This window comes from Accipiter gentilis, chromosome 31 (assembly GCF_929443795.1).
Source record: "Accipiter gentilis chromosome 31, bAccGen1.1, whole genome shotgun sequence".
NCBI lineage: Eukaryota > Metazoa > Chordata > Aves > Accipitriformes > Accipitridae > Astur > Astur gentilis.
Window position 1 is genome coordinate 3,569,772 of NC_064910.1, and position 25,264 is coordinate 3,595,035.

The window sequence follows — 25,264 nt, forward strand, 5'->3', positions numbered from 1 at the left end:
CCGGCAATCTCTGCCGTGCGCTACGGCGGCGGCGGCGACGCCACGCCACCCTCAGGCCGGGAGGGGCCGGTTCTTCCAGCGCCCGCCTCAGCGGGGCGGCTCCCGCCCCGCCGCCGGTGCCTCTGCCTCAGCCCGGCGGCGGAGCAGCGCCCCGGCCCGGCTACCGGTGGAAGCGCGCGGCTTTCCCCTCAGAGGCAGCTCCGCCCGCGCTTTTTTTCCCTCCTTCGCTTCGCCTCGCCTCGCGGGGTTATGGCCGCTCCCCACAGCGGTCGGCAGCCGGTGAGTCCTCCTCCGCGGGGAGCGGGAAGGGACGGGGAGCTCCGCCGAGAGTTAAAAGACACCGGCGGTGGCTTAGCTGATAAAACCCCCGGGTCTTGCGCTGAGGGGGAGCCGGGGGTAGGTGTCACCGTGAGGCGGCTCAGGCAGCACCGACGGTGGGAGGGCGGCGGTTAGAGCGTGTGGAGAGGCGGCCATGCCCCGTCTGCCGAGCGGGTGATGGCTGCTTCAGCGCCCGGGGGGGGGGGGGGGGGGGTGTCAGAAGGGAGCGGGGGGCTTAGGTTAGAAGGTGAAATAAAGCCTCGGAGTGCCGTGTAGTTGCTGGAGTTGCCGGAGTTGCCAGGCTTTTAAAGAAAACCCTCGTTCTTAAAGGCTGTCCTTTTCAGGTGTCGCCCTTCTTAGAGGTCCCGCAGCGTATTGTCGTGTATTGCGAGTAATAGGTTATAGCACTGGATCTTGGCCTTTGGAAGAAATGCTTTTCTTACGCATAACGACAAAGCTCAGTTTTATGCTTTTAAGATGTGGAGCCCATCCATAAGTGAGTGCTGGAGCGTTAGCTCCGGTTTGGAATGTGGAATAAATGGATTCACTTATGACTTGAGTTTCCAGCTGTGTTTTACGTCTCAGCAATGCAAAGCACTGAAGGGTTCTAGAAACAACATGAAGTGGGAGGAATTTGGGGAAAAATCCTCCACCCTGGATGCGTAGTTGGCTGCTTTTGTGTTTTCTGGTAGCAGGAAGGTAGATGAAGTACTCGTCTGTGGTGATTCTTGGCTCATTCCTGCCACCGTGCTGCTACACCTCAGTTACGCCGGTAGAGCTGTGTGCGAAGTTGTCCCATGAACTGAAAAAAAAAAAAGGAAAACAATTTGAAGTTTCCTTTCCTTGTAGTGATTGTCATCCCGGGCAGTGTCTCGCTCTGGTTCTTGACAGCACACCCGAAGGAGTGGCGTGGGAGTGCGAGAAGGAAGAGGGGCTGCTTTGAGTTTGGCTTCTGAAAGAGTTATTTGTTGGACCATTCTTAGAGCCATCACAGGGCACGACCACGTCCCGGCCAACGTCTGCCAGAGAGTGAAAGGGCTTCATTCATGTTCCCCACACTTGCTCACAACTTGACTGTTGAGCATAGCTTGCTTTCTGTCGGGGCTCCCACCCAGAGAGCTCCATTTCACACATGCTCTCTTTCAGGCCTGTACGAATCCTTTGGAGTTGCAGTGTAGCGTAGTGTAATGCATTAACTTTATATAAGCTTTCTTTCTTCATACGTGGTATGTATATATAGTGAGATGGAGAGTGGGTACTTCACAGCCTGGCTCTCATGGGAGACCGGAAAAATGTGGAAAGAAAAGAACCCAAGTACGAGAAACAATACAAAATGATCTTGCTAATTAACGTTTGCCTGAAGAGTGTGGAGAGATGCAGTAAATCAGCAAAAATGAGTGGCAGCGGGACTGAGGGTCCAGTAAGTGGATAGATTTGATATGGGAAGAGAGAGAAGCGTGTATGTGGAAAGCTTTACAGACAATGCTGTAAAAACAGAGGTGTAACATAGTTCTGTAATAGAGGAGGGTGATTTTGCATTAAGTTTATAAACATAAATGATGTAAATTATGTAAGTGTTATGATGTAAAATGTATTTATATTGACATCAAATAATATTTCCTAGTTTAACCCATGCTGTATAATTGTTAAAGTGTTTCTTACTACATTCTGGGAAACACTTTGTTTTCAGTTGTTTTGCAAAAGAAATGTAAAATCACTCTCAGAAGGCAGTCTGACCTTCTATAAATCTGTTTACAATCAGACTGCAGAAAGTCTGAGGTGCAAGTATTTAGTACTTCTGATATTTGAAAATTTGACTTCTGGGAAAGTTCTGGCAGCCATTGCCTCCATACAACAGCATACAGTACTCGTCATTGATGAATTAGAAGGAAAAAAAAATTCCTTGTTGCAGTCCAAGAGGCCTTCTGATAGCAGCCACCATTGTCGCGTCCAAGACCAGCATTGCTTTCTCATTTGGACAAGCAACATCAACAACAAGGGGCTGATGTAGTCAAGGGTGGTGAAGACTGACTTTCTGCTCTTCAGGAAACACAGGGCTAAAGCTGCAACAGGCACAGCTGAGCCAGCACAGCCAAAGAGGTACAGATCTTCTGAAAGTGAGTTCAGTTGTGATACCAGTACTGATACCAGCATGAGTATTTTTCTGTGTCACAGTCATCTCAGAGGGCTGCACCAGATTTCTGTTTCTTTGTTTTTCCTTCCTTGAAAACACACAGGTCAAGAGAGGCCTTTCTCAAAACCGCAAAACTGAACACTTTCTCTTCCTGCATGGCAGTAGCTGATCAGTCCTATCTGAAGCAGCACTGTTGTCATCATCCTTTGCCTGGTGCATGGAGTACTAGCTGTGAGGAACTGGTTTCTTTTCTGTCATCGAGTCTTGATTCCCACCTGCTGCTTCTTGCCACATCTATCCATAGGCATCAGTGGCGGAACAGGTACTACATGTGCTAGATGTTCAAGTTACTTAAATGCTTGTTGGGGAAGAAATCACCTCATCGCAACTGGAAAACTAGTAAAGTGTCTCTGCTTGTTTGTTTGTTCCTAAATACCTCAAATTACAGCCCAGAAGTTGTCTTCAGTGGCAACTTGCACATTGTGCCCACTATTCTCTACTGACAAGGCTGTCACTTTTTCCTCTGCCCATCTTGGGTGATTTCAGGGTGATTTCAGGGCATTCAAGAAGATTCTGTCCCGCATCAGATTTCTTCAGACAGAAACATAGGGCAGAAATGTCACTTTTTTTTTTTTAAGGTTCTTTCTAAGGTCTCTCCGTATATACACGTGTGAAGGAAATCTTGTGGTGACCTACGGTGTAAGGCAACTTCAGCTGTATTCTGTGTTGAAGTAGGCTAGAAAAGGAAAATAGTTGGTGTACCAGAATGCCACATGAGAATTAATTTGAAAGAGATGAGGGAAGAATCCTGGGGTTCTGATGTTTGGACCAATCCCTTAAAGTTGTCTACTGTTTCTGTCAGACTGAATAAATTACCTGATAACCATGAGTGAAATTGTCAAAGGAGTTTTCATTGAATTGTCTTTTGGGCAATACTTCTTTTTTCTACACACCTTTTGGGGGGAATGTTTTGTTCCATACTTGACTCCTGTGTGTTGCTTTTTGTTTTATAGAATAGACTGATGTATTAATTCCATGTAATTTTTAATGTATCTCCTTCCTTACTCTGCATCTTCATGGACCTTTCTTTCTTTTTATTTCTTCTACCTCATCCTCCTATATTTTCTGTTCTGTTCTGTGTTATTTTGCCAAGGTTTCCTTTCTGTTCCTTCTACTCATTTCATCTGTTCTCTCTCTCTCACACATGTATTGACATCGAGGGATGTCAATGGTATGTATGCCTACACTACACGTCTACATCTTAGCTTTTGACTACCTAAAAAGGGAAAGTATTTTTCTACTTCCAAAATCTGTAGTTTTCTACATACCTCATGTTATGAGGCAATAGCAACATTGATATTTACGGGATGAAATGTAACTTTGGTTATAAGGAAAGTAATTGACTGTAAGAGAGTAATGCAATTTGTTATTGGAAGATTAAAATAGACTTTCTGGTATAATGAATGTCCACACCTGTTCGTGACAGCGGAAAACTCAGGGCTCTGAGAGAGTCACATTCAGAGCACCCATGGGCACGTCCACCCTCATGGCTGATGCCCAGGCATCTTTCCAAGAGCCTCTGCGCAGCCTGCGTAGCCTCCGGGGCCTGGCAGGATCTCCACCTCCTGCCTAAGCACATGAACATTGATTCCTTTTTTTCTTCAAGCTTTGGAGGGCAAATTTCAGTCAGCTCTACAGGCAGAGTGGCAAGCTAGTTATTTGCCTGGACTGCAAGGCTGGTTCTGCGGGAGGCTCCTGCAGAGATGCCTGTAGTCTGAGACCCAGCTTTTGCTGTGGAACAGCCTAGTGTTGGGCAGTTTTAGCCTGAAATAGGTGGCAAATTTTAAAGATAACTAAGTTTTTTTTTTTTTAAGTTTGCTTCTGAAAGAAAAAAAAAATGTTACTTTTGTCTCAGGCAATGATTTTTCTTTGCATGCTGTTTTTAGTGGGCAAGATGACTTTATATAAACCAATATACTTCATTAACTGAATTTGCAGAAATCCAGATGCAGTTCTGTGAAAGCTATGCTACCAACCCTTTAAAAAGGGGAGGAGGGAAGGAGCGAGATGTGATTTGGACCATCTCAAGCGATCTACATTGTGTGCTATTTTGATGAGAATATGAATTCTGAGAAAGCAGTGAGAAACAGGAAGTATTTACGGGAGTATTACAGCTCTCATTGCATTCAGATTACAAACTTTGAGTTACTCACTGAATAAAGTTTGATGAGATGCTGTCTTCAAGCACAATTTAGCTGCTCCATCCAATGGATACTAATTTGGAAAGACTGGCTAATCTGGTGACTTAATTGCTTTCAGCTTTATTTGTATTTCTTAATTTTTGAGTTGTCACCATTTTTCTAAACTCGTGATATGGTAGTAACTTGTTTGTCAACTGACAAAATGACGCATTATTTCTTTGAGAAATAGTAAGAATGCAGGCATCATGGGGTCAGTTTTGTGGATTTAATTTCTCTGTGTATTTGTTAGACCATAGCAGAGTGAAGCTGTATGAGGTGCTGGCGTTGAGGGGGAGACATGTGATGCCCTTGGAAAATTTCAGAAGGAAAAATGTAGGCTATTGCTTTTCCATTAAGAGAATGCTCCGAGTGATGTCAGATGGAACAGGCTTACAAAGTGATTCTTCTGTAAGGAAGGTGGAAGGAGGGAGGCGAGTCTCCAAATGAGAACAGTAGCTCTCAGTACTGTAATGTTTGTTGCATGGAGAGGTATAAACATGCAAGAATGGAGGCTTCTAAATCAGCGTGACTGAGACTGTCTCAAGTTAAGCTGTGCAATATTTCTTCAAAGTTTTGAAGTCTAAATTAAGAACTTTTATTGCAGCATTTTTTGTGAAGCTGATCCCTGAAGACTCCGTTGTGTCTTGGGACAACTGTCTGAACAGTTTAAGAGCAGTTAAAGTAAAAAAAAATTTTTAAAAAGTTGTATTTTTAATAGAAATTGATTTTGCATCTTTCTGTCTCTAGCTTTTAAAAATTTTGCTATTAATCTAGTGTTGAGTTTTTTATTTTGCCTCTGTGTGCAACCAGAAATCTCCTCATTCTATGTACTTTGATCAAGTCAACTCTGGCCATTTTCTTGAAAGAACTTATATAGGCTACATTTCTGTACTGTTTCTCTGTAAAAATGGGTTTTGAGGCCCTGAATCCCTTTCTGATCATCCTTCAGTTTGCCAGTCTTCTCTTTAAAACAAGAACCTTAGGACAGGACATTAAAACACGTTCTCATGACTGATACAAATAGTACTATTTCTGCTTGAAATTCTTGTTCTCTCCTATCCTGTATGTTATGTGCTACATGGGGTGAATGAGATTCATGGTCTTGCTCTCTTAGTCTTTCCCTTTATTATCTCAACTAATATCTTTTTGTCATCTCCGCATGCACAAAGTAAAGATGATATCTCTTCCCCCCCTAGACAAGTGCTGAAGAAGGCTGTGCATAAACCACAATTTTTCTGTTGGGGAAGTTCTTCTAAGTACCAGGTTCTGTAAGCTGTTTTTACAACTTACCAGGACTTTTCTGTCTTATGCCAATTTTTTTTGTCTTGTGTCTAGAATGACCTAGAACTTGCCATATACTTTTATATATTCACATTTCCAGGAAAATGGTTTTAATTTTCACTCATAACTGTGTAGTGTCATTAAATTAACTTTTATGTACTGAAGAAAGATGAAATATGCTATCTTAAAATAACAGCACATTTGAGATGTCTGAGAATATCTTGGCAATTGTGTAAATACTTATTGCAGAAATTGTTACTCTCTTTCCTGACTGCAATACATATCTGTAAGAAGCATCTTTGGGAGAAACTTAGAAATACAAAGAAATTAACCATCTGATAGGAATTTTTAAGTAGTGATACAGCCAGATATCTGTTAAGTTACAAGCATAGCCTTAGCTTTTTAAGCAGAACACAGAGAAGGCACCTGGTTTTTCACATTTATTATTTCTCATTGTCCTCTGTTGCACACAGAAATTTGGTCAAATTTTCAGTGATAAACAGCCAATATAGCAGTGGAAGAACTAACTATTGTTTATTTTCCTTTCCAGAAAACAGTAAACTCTTGAGTTTAATTGCTAAATTGTAATTAATCTCTCCCTTCCTTTTGAAAATGAAGTTACGGAGTTAATGGCTACGAGGACTCCAGTCATCTGGTTCTGCACTTAGCTTTGTGTAGCAAATACAGCTGTAATACCAGTTTCCTCAGCTAAACGCTTTTTAATCCTGACAGTCTCTTGTGGATGATGTGGTAGTGCTCTAATGACCTCTGGAAATGGTCAGTAAGGTTGTGGGTATTGGTGGTTTGTCCACTGAAATCCAAGTGGACTGGAAGGAAATAAAGTTCTTTCTGCTAGGGATTTTTCTTGGAGAGTAACAAATGGCTATGCAGGGATTTTGAAGGTAGCCCGGCACGGTTTGGATTTAGGCTGGTGACATGAAGGTGAAAGGCTTCCCGTCTACAGTTACACTGAGCCTCTTGTGCTGGCGTTTGGTGTGGAGGCTTAACAGTTTGTTATGGAGGAGCTGTCTTATATTGGTGGTGATAGAGGTGGTTTGAATATCAGACTGTGTAACTATAGTTGTTAGACGTGCTGCCACTCTGTCTCAGTTACGCTTGTCTTTAAATGGACAGGATACTGAGTTTTCAGTGTTTCTCAGCCCTTTTTGATAGTAATTTCCATATGGTAGTATACCTTGAGAAATTGCTTTTTTCAGACATGCTTTGGATGAACATTTTTTTTTTTTTTTAATAACCTTAAGATGTAATATTTTCTCTTTAAATTGTTCACTTTGCTTACACATTTTTCCTCATTATATTAGTCCAAAATGGAGTTATCTGATTATAATAGTCTAAAATGAGAGTTGGTGCAGTCTGTAGTCCCACATAAGGAGTCCTGTGTGAAATAAGAAGAGGATGAGTATTTGCTGTGAGGAATGTCCATATCCTTTTAGCTTGAAACTTGCTATGCATACCTATTATAAAAGGTGGCGCTTTTATGGGCTTGTAAGTGTTAAATAAAAAATTTCCTACTGTTGGCTGTATACACGTTCCCAGGAACCATTAATGGTTTCCAATTCCATGTGGATTGGAAACATAAGAGAAAGCACTGCACCTCTAGACATTTCTAATAATATATTATCTCAGAGTTCTGGTGTGTAGATAATGTATTATTTTACATAAATAACAATTTCAATTCTAGGTACTCAGAATGAGTTCTGATTATAACATACACCCTCCTGTGATTATGGTCTCTATTTTGAATTCTGTGGCTTAAATTGGTTTTAAATATTTTTTTCTTTATTTCTAAGAGCAAGCCAACCGTGATCTATCTTCTGTCAACAGTTTTCAGTTTACATTTTCAGTTGGACTTGTCTGCTTTATTTTGGTTGTGTTTCTTTTTTTTTTTTTTTTGCAAAACATGGACTTTGAGTCTGCAAATTGTCCTGTGAAGTAAATCTGTATGTCTTCTCAAATCATGGAATACAGTTGATTTCACAGATCTTTTTTTCAGACTTCTGCTTTTGTTGGTTCCACGTAAATGATAATGAATGTGTTCTAGCTTAGTGGTAGAGTTCCTTTGTTGCCATTGCTAATTGCTTTGCAACTTAGTTCACTAACATACTTTTAAATGATTTTTCTGTAGCAAAATGATGGCTATCGAACTTTATCCTTGTCCGGGCATGTTGGTTTTGGTAGCTTACCTGATCAACTGGTTAAAAAATCCATCAAGCAGGGCTTCTGCTTCAACATTCTTTGCATTGGTAAGTAGTATCTGCATAGTTTAAGGCTTTAGTAGTATACCTGTCCTTAAGAAGTGACTGAAATTTAAATCCCGTTGCAATGTTAAGCTCTTTCTTTAATGTTAAGCATGAACTATAATTCCACCTCTTTCCCCAGCTTTGCTTATTTGTATCCATCCTTTGTTTTTATATTTAGCATTTTCATAAATAATACGAAGACCAAAAATGTTGAAAATGGATGCCATGCATTTGTTGATTTATGGGCAGCTTCTTGGATTCTTTTGAGTAAACTGGGCTACACTCTGTACTGTAACAAATAGCTTCAGATAAAAAAATCCTAAAATTCCAAGGTGGTGTTACTGAAGTATTTGTATACTTATAAAATGTTTCCTCTATTTTACCCTTATTCATAAAAACCTTGTGTCGAACCCCGGGGTTCCACAGCTAGTTACTTAGCTTCTTAAATCTGTAGGAAATTAGTTCATGCCTTTAAAGAAAACAAAGTGTCAAGAGACTGTTCTGCTTATTACTCATTAGCAGGTAACTCTCTCTTGTCTGTAGGATGAAAAAATTAACTAAAAGATATTTAGTGCTCATTATGAAAAAGAAATGCAGGCAACCATTTTGCTTGGAGAAATCAGTTGACAAGTTTTTATGTAAATGTGTCGAGTTGCTGTGATAACACTTTCTATGCTTAGCAGGTATTTATTTGATGTGCAGAATGTCTTCCCCAACCATTCTGTTTAACTGTAGGAGAGACTGGAAGTGGGAAATCAACCCTGATAAACAGTTTGTTTAACACCAATTTTGATGACCCTGTGTCAACGCATTTTCTGCCAAGTGTACAACTTAGAGCCCAGACTTACGAACTCCAGGAAAGTAATGTTCTTTTGAAGCTGACCATTGTAAATACAGTGGGATTTGGTGACCAGATAAACAAAGAAGATAGGTAAGTGCCTTCTTGTTGCTATCATATGTAGGAGTTTTGGCCTTCAATTGCAAGTTGATTTTTCTTTGGGCTTTGTAGTGAATATTTGTCTTACGTATGTTCCAAATATTTGGTTAACTGTTTTCTCTGTGTACCAAAGTAAATAGGTTTTTCTTCTTGTCTAGGAAATGATTTGAGAAATTGGATGAACTCTGCCCCTTTCTTTATGATATAATCTTATATAAATGTATGTAAATAAAATGTGTAATAGTGACTAGAGTTTCTTTTGAGGTGGAGGAAAGCAGGGAGAAGGTCAACAGGGGGCTTTTTAAACAACCAGACAGGTTATAAGGTACTGTAGATTATGAAGTTCTATAGGTTTTTTAACAAGTTGATTGGAACATATCGAAGACCTTAAACAGGAAGGAACATCACGTGGATTGCTGAAGGCCTCTGTTTTTTATGTTGGACAGCTTAATCAGAAGATGTAGAGGTACCACACTAGTGGTGTCTTTCAGAACTTTTTTTGAGTCTCTGCTTTTATGAATTGAAGATTTTAAAATATTGAACTATGTGTCAGCAGATTTTGTTTCCTTCACCTTAATTGTAAAGAATTTTAGCAGTCCTTTGTGCTATGTGAGTGCCGAAATGGTGGTAATTATGACTGAAGGTTAGAGAGTCACATTAAGATTAACAAGAGAGCTATGACTTACGAGGTGACTGGAAAATAGCTACTGCTAGTGACTTGGATGAATGAGATGCAAGTGGATGTTAGTATAGATATTAGAGGGTTTGATGTGTGGTATAGGGGAGTTGTCTTTTAGTCCTTTTAATTTTGTGTGTAACAACTACTTCTGAATTTTGATAGCGTTTGATCTGGTTTATAAAATTTGTGTAGCGGCAGAAATGTAAGGGCATGCTGCTTGTACACCTAGCAACACTATCTTTTAGAAAGCAGATTATAGTCTGGTTTTAAGTAGGATAAAGTATACTTAAACTGTACTTATTGCAAATCAGATTTACATTCTTCTCTTACATTCCTCCTTTTCAATTTTTGTCTATTGTTTAAGAGCTCTCTCATGTACAGTACTTCATCTTCAGAAGATAAAGGAGTTCCTATTTCTTTGTACTGGTAATTGCATGTTCTTTCTTTTCTTGTATTGTATCTAAGAGTTTCTTGTATCTTCCTTGTATCTAAGAGTTCTGTAGTTGCACAGCTTGATTGCAAAAGTTTATAAAACATCACTTGGGAAGATCAGTTATAATCGTAACTATGTAGCTTTTTTCACTAATAGTAGCTAGGAAATGTTTTGTCTGTATTAGGTGCACAATTCTTTTTTGAGTAGCCTTCAGAGATTAAGTTACTCTGTACCTTTAATTTTCTGTTGTACTGGGTAAATACTTGAGCAGCCTTTTGACATGTAAAGCAAAAATCCACAAAACAATACAAGAGGAATTCCTTTCTTAGTCTGGCTCTGTTTAGGAGTAGCTAATCTCTGGTTGTTAAATTTTATTTCTTACAGCTATCAGCCAATAGTGGATTATATAGATGCACAATTTGAAGCCTATCTCCAGGAAGAACTGAAAATTAAACGTTCTTTATTTAGCTACCATGATACTCGCATCCATGTCTGCCTCTATTTCATTTCACCTACAGGCCATTCCCTAAAAACCCTAGATTTGTTAACCATGAAAAGCCTAGACAGCAAGGTAAGACTTTGAAACAAGAGTTTCAAGAATTTGTCGTATTTTCTGAAGCATCTTGCAGCTTTTAGATCCTCTACCGCCTTTCAGTTCTATATCCATGTGTTTAGTTTTGGGATGTTTTTTGGTACCGGTATACCTTAAATTGGGAATAAATTGGTTCTGCAAGTAGCTTGCAGTCCATCATCTGTTTATTTACAAATCAGAGAGACACACACACAGCTGGCAAGAGCGTTGAAAAAAGAAGCACAATGAGGTTTAAAAAAAATAAAAAATAGAACCACACCAACTTTACTTTTAACAAACTGTTAACATCTTATTGTGATTGGATAGGGTACCCTCCACGAGTCCTGTAATATTTCTAATTAAGCTTATTTCTAGTTCACTGTCAAGTTTTGGGACTGCTGGAAACTTGGCATATAAAAAGCTTTGCAGTGCCGTGAAGATCTTTATTATAGATAACTGAAGAGGCAAGTGCCATGATCAGAACACCCTGCCAGCATGGCTTTTTCTAAGATAGGCTGCATTAGTGTTTTAAACTTCACACCTTGATTTGTTTTGAAAGCTTTAAAATAGCAGTTTCTAGTGTGATCAGTTGTGCTTTCTGAAGTCTTAACTTTCTTCCTGTGATGGGGTTGTGTGAACTGGATGAAGCTAAATGTTTAACACATTTTAAGAAACCTTCCATCATCTGGGTTTAATTTGTTGAAATTTTGAGAAACTTGAAAACTTAAATGCATTTGCTGTTCCTCCAGCCCTTTCCTTTGTGCTTTACTAGAGCCTCTCCTGCTGAATTTTCTTTCTGCATTTTCTTGTTCGTGAGATGTTTCTTCAAGATAACAAGGATCAAATCGGCTGTCTATTCCATATTTGTGATCGATGATTTGGTATTTTTGTAATTTTGTTTACGGATATATTTTGCATTTTGAACTTTGTCAACAGCACAGAGTAAGTGGGGGGGGGTGTTGTGTGACAAAGGTAGGGGAGAGCAGGGTCACTTCTTTCTGCTATGGTGTTGGTTTATGTCAGATTAAAATGTTTGTGAAACTACTCTAATATGCACTGATAGCTAATGAGCCTTGATACTAGAAAATGGGACAGTTTCATGGAGCATATTGTTCTACTCTGAGTTTTGAAGTTGGAAGTTGTGTTAAACCACAAAAATACTTGGTATCTAGGTTGTGCCCTCTCTTTACTGAACTCCCTTTAGAACAGTGTTTCTTCCAAAAGAAAAGGAAATGTCCCAGCATCCTAAGAAAGTATTCTTTCATCAGGATAAAACTAAAGTAATTCTGGTTTGGGGGATTTTAGCTTCTCGCCACCTACTCTAAATATTTTTGCTTCTGCTTTGGCTCAGAGAGAACATGAACAGCATGCAGCTTTGTTTTTTTTATCCCTTTGCAATGGATTCTACTTCCTGATCTTACTACAGAAATATACGTATACACTAAAAAAAGTAAATACTTTAGCCATAGTTTGGTTTCCATCTCCTTGTGGAACGTGTTTGTGATGCTCTTAATACTGCATTTTCCTAGACATTTCGGAACTTGGGATTTCCCAGGATGTGGAAGTCCCTGGGAGCGTTCACCAAGTACAGGATTCTGTAAAGGTGGTGTAGCAACATGCATACATTAAGCATATAAATCTATGTCAAAAGTTGTTTTCAGTTTCTTCCTAAATCCACCACAGTGTATGCTGTTACACTTTTGTTACGGTCTGCTTGGTATAAAACAAGACCAGATTACACAGCTCAGAGGTAAAGAGTGAAGTCCTTGGAATAGGATAGGGTCATCCTATACTTTATAATCATGGGAGAAAAAACCCAGCTGTATCTGTGGGCAATTAATTTTTCTCTGCTGCTTATAAATTTGATGACTAGTTAAGAATTTAGCCTCTAGCTCTTAGACATTGGAAAGTCCTGTAGTTTTGCTTAGGACTGAATCACAACAGCCAGCCAGGTTTCATTCACAGATTAAGGGAATCTTCTTCTGTATGCTGTCTTGCTGGGAACTGGTGATTATCCAACTAATAGATCTGCATTTTTAAGTCGTTCTTGCAGAATTATATACAGATTACTGTTAAGTCAGGAAATGACATGAGAGTATCTTGTGGGCTTTGAGTTTGTTTTGTTTTGTTTTTCTTCAGAAAGAACCTTTGGAAATTTTTGTATTGATTCATAGAGATACACTTAAATCAGCCTGCAAGATGTCAGCCAATAATAACTTCAAGTATATGTATTTTTTTTTCTTCTCTATAGCATAAAGGGGCAGCAGATGTTTTGACATTCATGTAAGGTGTTACATGAAAATCTTAATTTAGAGTAATAGAATGTTTTCTAATTGGGGGGGGGAAGGGAGGTGACACTGGATTTCAGGCAGAAGGATGATCAGAGGGCTGAATTTGGTGCTAGCAAACAGAGAAGTAATGTACATGGATAAAGTTTATCCTGGTGACTTTATATGGTCATTCTGCATTGCTATTGAATGAGGTAGTCTCAGCTGCTTCTTCCCATTGTGCATGCTTAAGTGTTTTGGGCAGCCAGTTCCCTGGGTGAGGGAACTAATTTAAACTGAAACCTGAAGATTTTTGCTTGGTTAGGGAACTGATCAAGCTGAAAAGTAATCTGTCTCCTTGGACAGCTGCACAGATTTTACTTCTACCTGGCAATGAGCAGCTGCAGGCAAGGTGAAGGGCAGGACTGTTGGTTTTATTGCAAATGTAGACTTTTTACATGGGGTTAAAGTGATTCTGTATTAATGGCCTATCACTTTGTAGCAAAATTCAGTTTTGTTGCAAAATTCAGTGTTGTAGTTGTCCACAGTTGTAGCTGGGGAAGAGGCTGGAAGGGAGTTGGTTTCTGAGTGAGTAGTAGGCACAGGAGGGAGCAGTGGGACTTGGGGCACATCTATATGTGGTCCAAATCAATACAATTTAAGTGCCTTGTTAGTACAAATGTGTGCTTTCAATTAATGTTTTTCTTGGATGAAAGTACTGAGATACTAGTTTTCAAGTAAGCCTTAGATGCTGCAAGCAGATACTAATTTTATTTAACAGATTAAGCAAAGATAACTTTTTCTTTTTGTTGCTCAGCTAAAGCCAGAGTTGTATTGCTTTTAAATTTTAATACAATAGTTGTGATTTAATATCAATGTTGATAGCTATAATCACAGTTTCAGGCAATTCTGTTTTTCTTTTTTACTGGTCTCCTCAATAGTCTTTCTCTGCTATTCATTAGCTAAGAAATTCTCTCCTAATTAACGAGGGTTTGAAAAACTTTCATGTTGAAAAGACAGAGTAAAGGTTAATTCAATACTGAGGACTCTGTGTTCCATCCATTTTTAAAGCTATACGTTAGAAAACCTAATTGATGTCCCTCAGCTAATTTGATAGAAGCTGCAAATTACTCCTAGCTGTAATAGGTTGTTTATACAATCCTAAATTAACTCAGTTATACAAAAAAAATTATTCTAGCATTTTATTTGATTTATTTGATTTTAGATCTCTTGCCCCATATGTGCTTAGGTTGCGTATGCTATGCAGTTAAGGACAATCATCAGGTAATCTTAGAAATCATGCTTTGGAGTTGGTATGCTTTTTTCATTTGGACATTTTGCCTAAGAGAGAGAAAAGACTTATTTCAAAAACACCCATTTTTAATCTATTCTTGAGATTCCATGTTAGGCATTTCCATTCAGACAGAATTTTCAGAAGAATAAAAAGAATGTGTGCAAGGCTTTTTCTTTTTTTTTTTTTTCTTTCCTTTTTGCATCTGTGATCAAAGAACTCTGTAAAACTCTCAAGTCGTCTGAAATCTGGAAGAATCGTTTGCATTGTTCTGCTAAAATATTTGGACATTGACATTAATTCTTTGTACATAGTTCTGAAAAATGCGTGTTTTGGGAGTGGTGATTGGAAAGTAGTAGATGCCAATTTTTTCTTAAAGACACAAAGTTACTGTCATAACTGTTTTAGGAAATAGGGCAATTTACCTCTTTAGAACTGAATTTTGAGTTCTGACCAATTCGTGTAAAGGCTTGTAAGTAAGATTCTTCAGTCTTAGTCATTCCTCTGCTTGCAGCAGATACTTGAGAAACTGATTACTGCAGTGGTGAGGTGAACAAGAAGTTGTAGCTGAAAGGAACCCAAGGAAAAGGCTCAGGGGTAGGCTGGGTTTGGTAGCCAGCTTCCTTTTCTTTGTGTATTCAAACTGTCATCTTTCATTTAACACCTGAACCATGTCCCCCGGTGCTATAAACTAAAACAATCTATTTTTTTTAGCAGAGATATAAATACTTAATGTCATTTAATTAATAGGTAGGCATTGCTGTTCCTTTGAGTACTTCACTGTATGAATCCTCCTTTCTTGTTCTTTTTTCAGAATCAATTAATTTTGAGGGAGTATATGAAATAATCTGTTAGTTTTTTGTTAAATGATGCCAGTGAATGTATTTTTCATGTTTTGTGAAGCTTTGATATCAATAAATAGAAGAGTTTAGACTGTGGGGGAAGTTTGAAAGAGCTTATCACCAAACAATTTAATTTATAAAAGTTGTCACCTCAAAATTGAAGTCTTACACATTTCATATAATTTGTATCATTAATAGGTGAACATTATACCAATTATAGGCAAAGCAGACAGCATTTCTAAAACTGAACTACAGAAGTTCAAGAACAAAATCATGAGTGAATTAGTTAGTAATGGCGTCCAGATATACCAGTTTCCAACTGATGACGAAACCGTTTCTGAAATTAATACCGTCATGAATGTAAGTAAATGACAAAAACATTGATATTTCAGTACTAAAGCATCACTCTCTAATGCCGATTCATGCCTTTTCTTTTACCGTTATCTTGAGGTTTATAGGTTTGTATGTAACAAGTTTGTTTATTTTTCTCTCTCCTTAAAAAGCTCATATGTTTGGGGGTTTCTTTCCCTACTTGCAAATCTTCCTGTCCCTCTGCTGTTGATACCACTTGTTTTAGGAGGCTTTTTATTTTCTGGCTCAGAAACAGAAGAGATTCTCACTCAGAAATACTTTTTCTAATTTCTGGATAATTAATATATAATTACTAAAGTAGATGGACAGATTGGCTTTGCTCTTTTCCTCAGCAAATACTACCTTACATCTGTTAGGGAAGATACTCTAGTGCCTCGTTTCTCCAGTTTTCTCTGGTCTTGATGATAGCAAGTTTTCCATCTGCTTTTTCCTTTTATTTAGTATTTTCATCTGAAATTAGGACAAATTTTCTCTGGGGATTAAAAGGTCAGATGTAATTTTGGCTTTTTTACTATTGTCCTTTCAGATCCTCCCAGGAGTGTCTGCCAGCTTCAGCTAAGCTTGTGAAGCAAGACGTCTTTGCTTTGAGCACTCTGTCTGTAGTTGCTGTTCTTGTTCATATGTTTGTAGATGCACATGAACATATGTTTGCATGTACTGGGGTTTGAAAGTAGGCAGGAGGAGCCGGTATGCCGGAGTGCATGGCTCTGCAGTCCCAACTTCTGTCACTTGTGCCAGGGAGTGAGGATGTGCAGGCTGTCATTCAGTAGCAGGTCCTTCTGCTGTGGGGAAAGGTGGTGGTCTGTTACTTACCTCTTTCATGCTCTGCTAGTGATTTGTTTTCCAGTTCATGGTATTTTTTTTTTTATTTGTTCAGTTGTGGGTCAGCATGCAGACAGTCAGTAGCCAGCCTGTATTTCTGGCCGTTTGGCTGAGCCCGCACCATACCTCGGGTTCAAACCTGTGATCATCTCATGGCTGTTACTGGGGATATGAACTGTGGCCAAATGCAAATCAGAGGGATGTGTTCTAGAGTGGCTTTCTACTTACTGCTGATACTCTTCCTAATGCAGCTCAGGATGTAGTTGGCTGCTTTTGCTACTGGAGCAAACCTGCTGAATCAGGTCCAACCTGTTGTCCACCAGGAACCCCACGTCTTTTTCTGCAAAGTGCCTTTCCAGACAGTTGGCCCGCAGCATGTGCTGGAGCATGGGGTTATTCCTCCTGACGTGCAGGACTTGGCATTGCTTTCGTTTGAACTTTGTGAGATTCCTGTTGGCCCATTTCTCCAGCCTGTTGAGGTTCTTCTGAATTGGCAGCAAACCCGTCTGGTCTATCAACCGCTCCTCCTGGTTCTGTTATTGTAGCTTGACTTTTGTATCAGGAGTTTGACTCGCTACTGATCTCTTCAAAGTGGTTTTTGGTTTGAAACTGCCTATTGGCTTTTCCTGAAGTGGTGGGATTTCCCCCTAATTTATTTCTGAAGAGTTTGCTTTTCAGTTCTGACATAAGAATGCTGAGAGATAAGACTGAATTGGTGTGACTCTTACAGGGCCATTTGCCATTTGCCGTAGTAGGAAGTACGGAAGAAGTGAAAATTGGAAACAAAATGGTGAGAGCTCGTCAGTACCCTTGGGGCACTGTACAAGGTAAATGAATTCTCAAAGGTATTTTTACAAGTTTTTTGTTGTTGTTCTTGAAGTATAAAATTCACCAATACTAAAAGGGGCTGGTATTATCCACTGATGCCATATTGATTGTATTTTGGATCAACAGTTTAAGGAGTTTAGCAATTAATACTTGAGGTGTGCACTAACTGGTAGTTTCATCAGCACTGATGCATCCCTGGACTCAAGCTATGAGATAGTGTATGTAATACTTGGGTAGGTTAGTATGGTGGCAGTGCTTCTAGCACTACCAAATTTTAAAGCTTAATGATTGTCGGTAAAGAAGAGGGGAAAAAAAGAGAGAAATTTATCATGGTTCAACTTGAACAGGAAATCAGGACGTGTTGGAACATGTTCACTAGTATTTACAGTTAGTGCTTCAATGTGCATATTAGAAATTATAAGGAAGTATAAGAGGTATAATAAACAATGAGATACCTTTTCCTGGAAGTATAATTAGTAAACAAAATAAATGTATTTCAATGCTGTTTAAGTATATTTTGACAATTTTGTTACTTGTGCATAATAATAAAATCTTCCTCTTTTAACTGCTTAGTGGAAAATGAGAACCACTGTGACTTTGTAAAGCTTCGCAAGATGCTTATTTGCACAAATATGGAAGACTTAAGAGAGCAGACTCATGCACGACATTATGAGTCATACAGACGCTGCAGACTGGAAGAGATGGGCTTCAGAGACATCGGCCCTGAGAACAAACCAGTCAGGTAAAGGACTTCCTGTGCAGCATTTGCTTTCAGCATCCCTTCACTTCACATTTGACTGTATCAACCTAATACAGAGCAGGGCTCAGACACAGAATAGGTTTTCTAAGAGGGAGAGAGTTTTTGTTTTGGTTTTTTTTTAGATCAGAATAAGCATGTAGCTGTTCATTCAGTTATCTTCATGGAGAAGTATATGGGATTGTATGAGCATTGCTTTTAAAGGCATACAAGCTAGCTGTAGTTCTGAAATCTTTTAGAATAAACCATTTTAATTTTTGTCATGGAGAATGTCAGTTTTCTTCAGGTACTTTATGCCTTTTAAATTATTTTCATCATATATTAGCATGCTGTTTTGCTTTCTGTCTTAATAATGTCTGATTCTGAACAACGGTTTGGCTGGACTCAAAGTTCAGGAGGAACTGAAGCAAAAACTTTTACAAAATCATTGGTTACGCTGTTGGTTTCCCACATTATCTGCCACAATAACAAATGTCTAGCCTTTTCAGGTCAAGAAATCTCTTGCTAGACTGTAGGAAGTTACTAGAGTACTCCAAAGGAAAGCTAAGCAGAGGGTTGGAGACACTTGGTTCTTTCATGTAGTAAAGCTGCTTTCTGCAGGAGATATTTACAATTTCTATATCCAGTTTGTTTAATCTTTTATTTCCAATGCATGGGACTGTATTTTGTAAGTGGTTAGAATCCTGATGGGGAAGAACTGATTCTTCAGGGGTTGTTCAAGCCTTCACAGTTCAGCAAAGTGCTATTATTGCATAGTCATGGTGGGAAATACTGACTTAAACCAGACATGAAAACAAAATACGACTTTGCATTAAAAACAGTTTCTAGTGCTTTGAACCAGCTGATTTGTTTACTTCTTGTTTTACTTAGTCATCAGACTGTCTTTACCCATTCTGTTCTGGGAAAAATAAATGACTTTTAAATGGCTTCCCTCCAAAGAGTTGTTTTTAGTGGCTTAAATTCTTTGCTTTCACCTGTATTTTGTACAGAAGTTCTAAGGCAGCTCAGTTACAGTAACTTGTAGAGTGTTGACGGAGCAGCATTTCTTTCACTTTGACTAGGTCTAATTTACATATTGTTCAAAGAACAATAATTAAATAAGATTAATGTGGCCAAGGAAGATGTTGTATATGGGCACTTTCTGAAGTCTTAATGTCAAGGCACATTTAAAGATTAGTTCATTTAGATGATCTTGAGCTGACCGTGAATCACAGTGGTCTCTTGACCTTTCTCTTGACTTAGCAAGAATGGAATAAATTCTTTTCATAAATAGAGAATCAAAGGTGAATGAGGTTTAAAACCAATTAAAACTGACCATAGGCTTTTCATTGGGTTTAGGTTTAAGTTTAAGAACATACACTAACAGCTGATATCTTGTTATCTTTGTCTAGGGAAAGCTTTTTTTAGAGATTCGTACATGGCAATATTGACTGTAGTACCTTTGGCTTTTCTGAACTTGAATTTCATAATGTACAGCCACCTCAAGATAAGAGTTAAATTATAAAAATTATTATCCACAGAACTGTTTTCTTCCACAAACATAAGTATTGTCTTTGTGAAAGCCCTAAACAGTTTGTATTTTACTAACGGTATAAAGTGGCAGGTTTGTGATGTAGCTGTCCACATACTAAATTTGGTAATCTGAATTGGGTTATTTTATGTAAATTTAGAAAATTTCTGCTAGGCTGGAATAATTAGCTGCTTTTACTGCACTGGGATTTGTGGCATTTGAACATTGACGCTTGAGTAGCTAACATGGCCTGCCTTTTGGCATGTTGTGAGAAAGCTGCCTATGAAGTTCCTGTACCACACTTTGGGATTTAAAAGTACAACACTAGTTTATTCATCCAAAATTGTACGCCACTGCAAAGCAAACCCAATAATTCTTGGATTTTCAGCTACCTTGTGAGACAGGTTGTGGGCAGACATCTGTAAAGGCTTTTACACTTACAGGTGGAAAAAACAGGTTGGCAAGCTTTATTTTTTTTATGGGAGACAGGAAAGAGATGGTTTCAGCACACAGTGGAAAAATATATTTGCAGCTTTATTACTAGGTGTGAGGAGGGGAAATAAAGTTAGTAGTAGTCTGAAACGACTGTCTTGTGTACACTTTTCAAAATACCTATTCCCTAATCTTATATTTTTTGTGAATTTGCATGATAATAACTTTTTAATTTGCTTATTTGCAATTGCATTCTAAGAATTAACTTTTTCATTAACTAGATTTCCAGGGAAAATGAAGTTTGCGTGATCAGTCTGTTAGTCGCTCCCTAATAACATAAGAACCAATTCTCCATTTTCACACTTCAGTAGAGAGTTGGATGCTTCCAGGGGGATTACACCGTTAGTGTTCTCACTGCAGCAAAAGCAGAAGACCTCTGCTCCTACCAGTTGTTGGCCAGCCAATGTACATTTGTTGTCAGTAAATCATTACCTCTGAATGAAGTACTGTCTTTTGAAACTCTTGGGAGCTTGGCAGTACTGTGGTAGGATGAGAAGGTCATAGGTGATTTGGAAGTAGCTAAGGCTACTGCATGTGAAAGATCTATGTGAGTAGTCACCATAAGTAAAGAATATTTAGGAAGTATGGAGGGATATGAACTGTATAGTTAAAAAGGTGTAAGGATGTAGGCAGGGCTTTTGTAGGCAATTACGGTCATTGAGAGAACAGAACATAAAATCATCCATAGGAATTTGGGATATTAATTCTGCTGCTTTCAGGACATCTGTTTTATACTGGCATTTTATCAAACCATTATTTATTTAAATTGGATAACAATAATTAGCATAACTTAAATTAATGGGTAATTGGGAATTTAATTAATCTCATTCATATACCTTGCAAAAACAGTATACAGAACTTTTTTATGAGAAGAGTTCCATCTTGTAATGGGGTATCATTCCAAAAGGTCATGAGAATTACAGTCATGTATGTACCATAGCAGATTAAAATAACATGTAGTAAAGCACTTTAAAAATTAATAATCCACTGTATGGTGCTTCAGGGAATAAATGGAATACCATCTAAGGCTGAACTTAGTCATATAGGTATAATTTGGTTTCCAAGCCATGAAAAGCAGCCAATCAGGAATGGGCTTGGAAAGCCTGTTATGGCAAAATTTATGTAATGAAGTCAATGGATAGCAGAGTCTTTGGGGGGTGGTTTATGCCTTTTACTCAGTATCTGTTGAATTTAAAATCCAGGAAGTGCTTTTATTATCATTTTTTAATACTTAAAATTGGGATTTGCATTTCTTTGTTGTTGAAAAGTAAAGATAGACCTTTTTTGTGTGCATGGTCTAGTCCTACCTTTTTGATGGTCCGATTATGTCCATTAGGATCATGAATTCCTAGTTTCAGGTCAATCTCAGCAAGGCATAACTGCTGAGATGTCCTAAATAGAAAAATTGGGGATAGTTGGAAACAGAAATCTAGACATGAAGAGTGCTTCCAGCCAAACAAACTTCTAAATGTATACACACCTAGTAAGCTTAGATGTTTGCAAGGGAGGAGAGGATTATTTCTATTTTGAAGTTGGATGTTTTCTAGGGCAATTTTCCATTCTCAGCTATGTTGTTGCTTAAGGGGACGTTCTTGTTTTGAAAGAAGAAAACTAATAGGTGAGGGTCTGTTGAAAAAAGCTGAAGATTGTTATTCAAGCTGTATGCTTACATATTTGGATTCTCTGATGTCAATAATTCTCTTGTTTAGTTGTTTTTACTGTGCTAATAGTTACAATTTATTCTTCATCGTAATTGCAGTTAAAGATAATTGTAACATAAACATCTCAGCTTCTCAACATGTGGGCAATTGTATATGCCATGCTTTATTCCTCTCTGAAACTGAGATATTCAGACCTTGCAGTTCTTGAACAAAAACATGTTTATTTTTCAGTCTATTTTGAGGATGAGGACAGAAAAACAGGAAGGATTCAGTAATGTGAGTAAGTTCATACGTAGAGGAAGGTTGATATGACTCTAGTTATCTCTTCTAAGAAAGGAAACCTAATATCTGAAACGCTATTAGACTTCTTCCTTAAGAAGTCACTTGGAAATGGAGTTCATCTGACCAACTGCAGACCTTTGCATTTGAGCTAAGTATTTTAACCTCCTTATGGTAAGACTGAACTGCATCCAGAATACCTGTTTTTCATGCCTCCACTGGGAAAATGGTAATTATTTAGATATACCACATCCTTAGTGTTGCTTAATATCAGCTTAGGTAGTTCACTGAGTCAAGGGACCATACTAAAAATACCTGCCAGTAGTTAACTTCTAAATTTTTTAGTTTTTCAGATATACTGTAATTGATAGTTGAATGTTATGCAAAAAGTTACAAGTGTAGTTTTCAAATTTGAAAGCTTTTTTACATTAAATGAACAAACTAAAATACTGTGTAAATATCTGTGTTGTTCAAAGCACACAAACATTGTGTTCCACTGAGAGCTGAATTCACTTCAGTCAGTCTTTATTTATGAACATAACATGTTTGATTTGCATCTTTATATTTAGGCTTCCATGTTCTAAGTCTTACGCAGATAGAAAAACTGTATGTCACAGCTATGCTTCTGTAGAAAGGTAGGTGATAATGCTGTTATGAGGTATGTAATGGATTAGTAAGGTGTAGACTTCACAATCCCCTTCCTTTCCTCCAAATCCTCAATAAGAAGACATTATTTAAATAATTATCTTTAACATCTTAATTTTGCAAGTGGGTTTTGTACAGGGTATAAAATTCTAGAGGTCCAACCCAGAAGAATGAGGCAACCTGCGAATTTGTTTTTCATAATGTACTATATGAGAAGCAGTAAAACCAGTCATCAGGTAAACTGAAAAACGTTTTACACTGAGCAATGGCTGCAGTAATGTTGAAAGGGTTGGCTGAATACCTGGTGAACTATTTTCCCCTCCTCCCCAAACCTCCTAAAACCAAAGACTTTTTGGATCATTATGTTGCTGATACGCCAAACAGAAGAGAAAGTTTGTTTTAATTTTGTCTTTGTGATTTCCAGAACAATTAAGTCCAGCGGGAGGGGGGATTTAAAAATACACTTTTATTTGTCCTCTTCCTTATACATGTATTGATTACTTAGTAAATCCAGTGTCTTCAAAGTTAATCTTTTACTAATTTCAAGCCAAAATTGCCTTTACCTGATAAACCAGCTTAGATTGAGTCTAAAGATGTCCACATAATGAAATGAAGGTGCGATTGCAGCATGTTAGCTTAGTCTAGGACTTGCTCTAGTGGCTTTATTGCACCCAAAGGCAGCATGTTAGCTAGCAGAACTGACACAGGGCGCAAAAGTGTGTATAGTGAGATCGCTAGCACTTGAGAAACCTGTGCTGTAGCTTTATTGTTATTACATATGCTGTCTAAACTGAAAGAGTGTGAATTAATACACCTGTGTGAAAACCATGCCATTGTTACATGCAGTAGATACAATTTCAGCATGACCTAAGTTACTTCACAGTTGATAAAAATCTCCCACAAACCCAAAAAGGTGGTTGTCTGAATTTGTTTTGTTGCAATGTATTGCTCAAATAAGATAGAATAGGAAAAATGCTCTGACCTTGAGTTCATACAAACATTAAGTCTGCATGTGCAATTTCAAGACAATTCTTCTCTCTCTCTCGATTATATTTTTAATACAAATAAGAAAATTTAGGATTGGGAAACTGCCCAGTCATTGTATATTTAAATCTAGAAGGGAGCTGTTTAAAGCTTACTGTTGCTCTAAATAATTAAGTTTTTAGATGTCCTTTTTTTTGTAAGTCTTTCCATTTATAAACTGTTTTAATAGAAACAGTAAAAGATGAGACTTAAAAACTGGTACAAAATTGTGTATGTGTATTAAAAATATAAAGTGAATTTAAATATTTGATGTACATATATATTTATTTTACATCAGAGTGGAAGGCATGAGATACGTGGCAAAGGACAGTAACTCATGATAGCTGAGTGGGGCTGACTAGTCAGCACTCAGGAAGCGTTAGAAGAGATGAATGGTGTAAGAGAAAAGAGCTAGAACATTATCCATGTGTTCATCTGTTCATAAGCCCTATGTCCTACAAGATCTGGACAGATCCTTTTGTTTTTGTAAGAACCATTAGCACAGCTCTGATCCACCAATTCTGCCTCTCTGGAATTTTGTGACTGAGAGAAGTTTGTGGTAAATGTTTTTTTTGGAAGAACTTGTGTCTTTAAGCAGGTACACTTTTCAAAGGTAGTCTGCCCTTTGGTGCATGAGATACATCTGTGTACAAGCTCCATTTCTTTTTCCCTGAAAAGCAGAACTTTTTGTGCCAGCACTGTGGCGATAGCAGACCCTGAAAATGTCAAACCTGTAGTAGTATATGAACAAATTACCAGCATCTTTTAATTTGCTTTGATATACTTTGATATGAAAAAAGTTTCTCATTTTCAAGCACCTGTTGTTTGGAGGAAAAAAATTGCTGTGTACTGAAATGTCTAGTAGAGTAACTTTTTTTCAAAAAAAAGAAAGGAAGGGAGGTATAGATTTAAAAGTAAAGAAATGTTTTAATTACTTGCTGTTTTGTTCTGTTGCCGGATACTTGCTCAATGATCTGAACTAATATACACCTTCTATATAATTTCAAATATAAGTGTTGTATGTATGCAGTATATTAGCTTCTGGGAGAGAGGATTCAGGAAAAAACAAGCAGTCTTGAGGTTTTGGCTGATGCATGTTGGAAAGTAACCCTTTCTTTTGAATGTTGAACTACTTAGGAAATTGTATTTATTCCATATTAATGTAACTCTGCCTGCCATATTTAAATTTTGACATTACATGAAGAGAGTCCTATATATTTTTAAGGTCCTGTTATTTTCCTTCCTTTTATATAGCATTAATCAGTTCGTTAGTTGTGTTAATGCTCCACATGCATTGGTTTTGTAATGTCCTATTTTAAGACTGAGGATTCACAATGAAGAAATCTTGGGTGATTTTTCTGGCAAATTCAGTGTCTTATTAATAAAAGTAACTTAAAGAAAAAGTTTATGCATGTTGGAGGCAGAAAGTTATAACTTAAGTCTTTTAGAACATGAGATTGCTAAAGTGCTGTATTTACTTTGAAATGTAAATTGCCCAGGAGTTGTTAGCATAAATAATTTTACTCAGGGTTGTTTACTTAAATAAAAATTAAGAAAGGTAAGATGCTTGCTTCTGTTTAGGTTTGTTTACAAATTTTTATGTGGGGAGCTGTAGAAATTA

The 25,264-nt window shown here is 37.9% G+C and overlaps 1 protein-coding gene across 4 annotated transcripts in view; it reads left to right on the plus strand.

The window, feature by feature from the left end:
• Window positions 1-233: 233 nt before the first annotated feature.
• Window positions 234-25,264, plus strand: part of SEPTIN10 (septin 10) — a 30,233-nt gene continuing 5,202 nt past the window's right edge. For 2 of the 4 annotated variants that reach the window (XM_049834336.1, XM_049834338.1), the window contains exons 1-7: window positions 234-279; window positions 8,120-8,237; window positions 8,970-9,165; window positions 10,668-10,854; window positions 15,453-15,614; window positions 17,179-17,275; window positions 17,850-18,018. In XM_049834336.1, coding sequence (XP_049690293.1) covers window positions 250-279; window positions 8,120-8,237; window positions 8,970-9,165; window positions 10,668-10,854; window positions 15,453-15,614; window positions 17,179-17,275; window positions 17,850-18,018 — 959 coding nt within the window. In that variant the 5' untranslated portion in view covers window positions 234-249. Of the gene's footprint in view, window positions 280-8,119; window positions 8,238-8,969; window positions 9,166-10,214; window positions 10,277-10,667; window positions 10,855-15,452; window positions 15,615-17,178; window positions 17,276-17,849; window positions 18,019-25,264 lie in introns of those variants that run through there. The other 2 variants (XM_049834337.1, XM_049834339.1) reach the window with 2 other exon arrangements.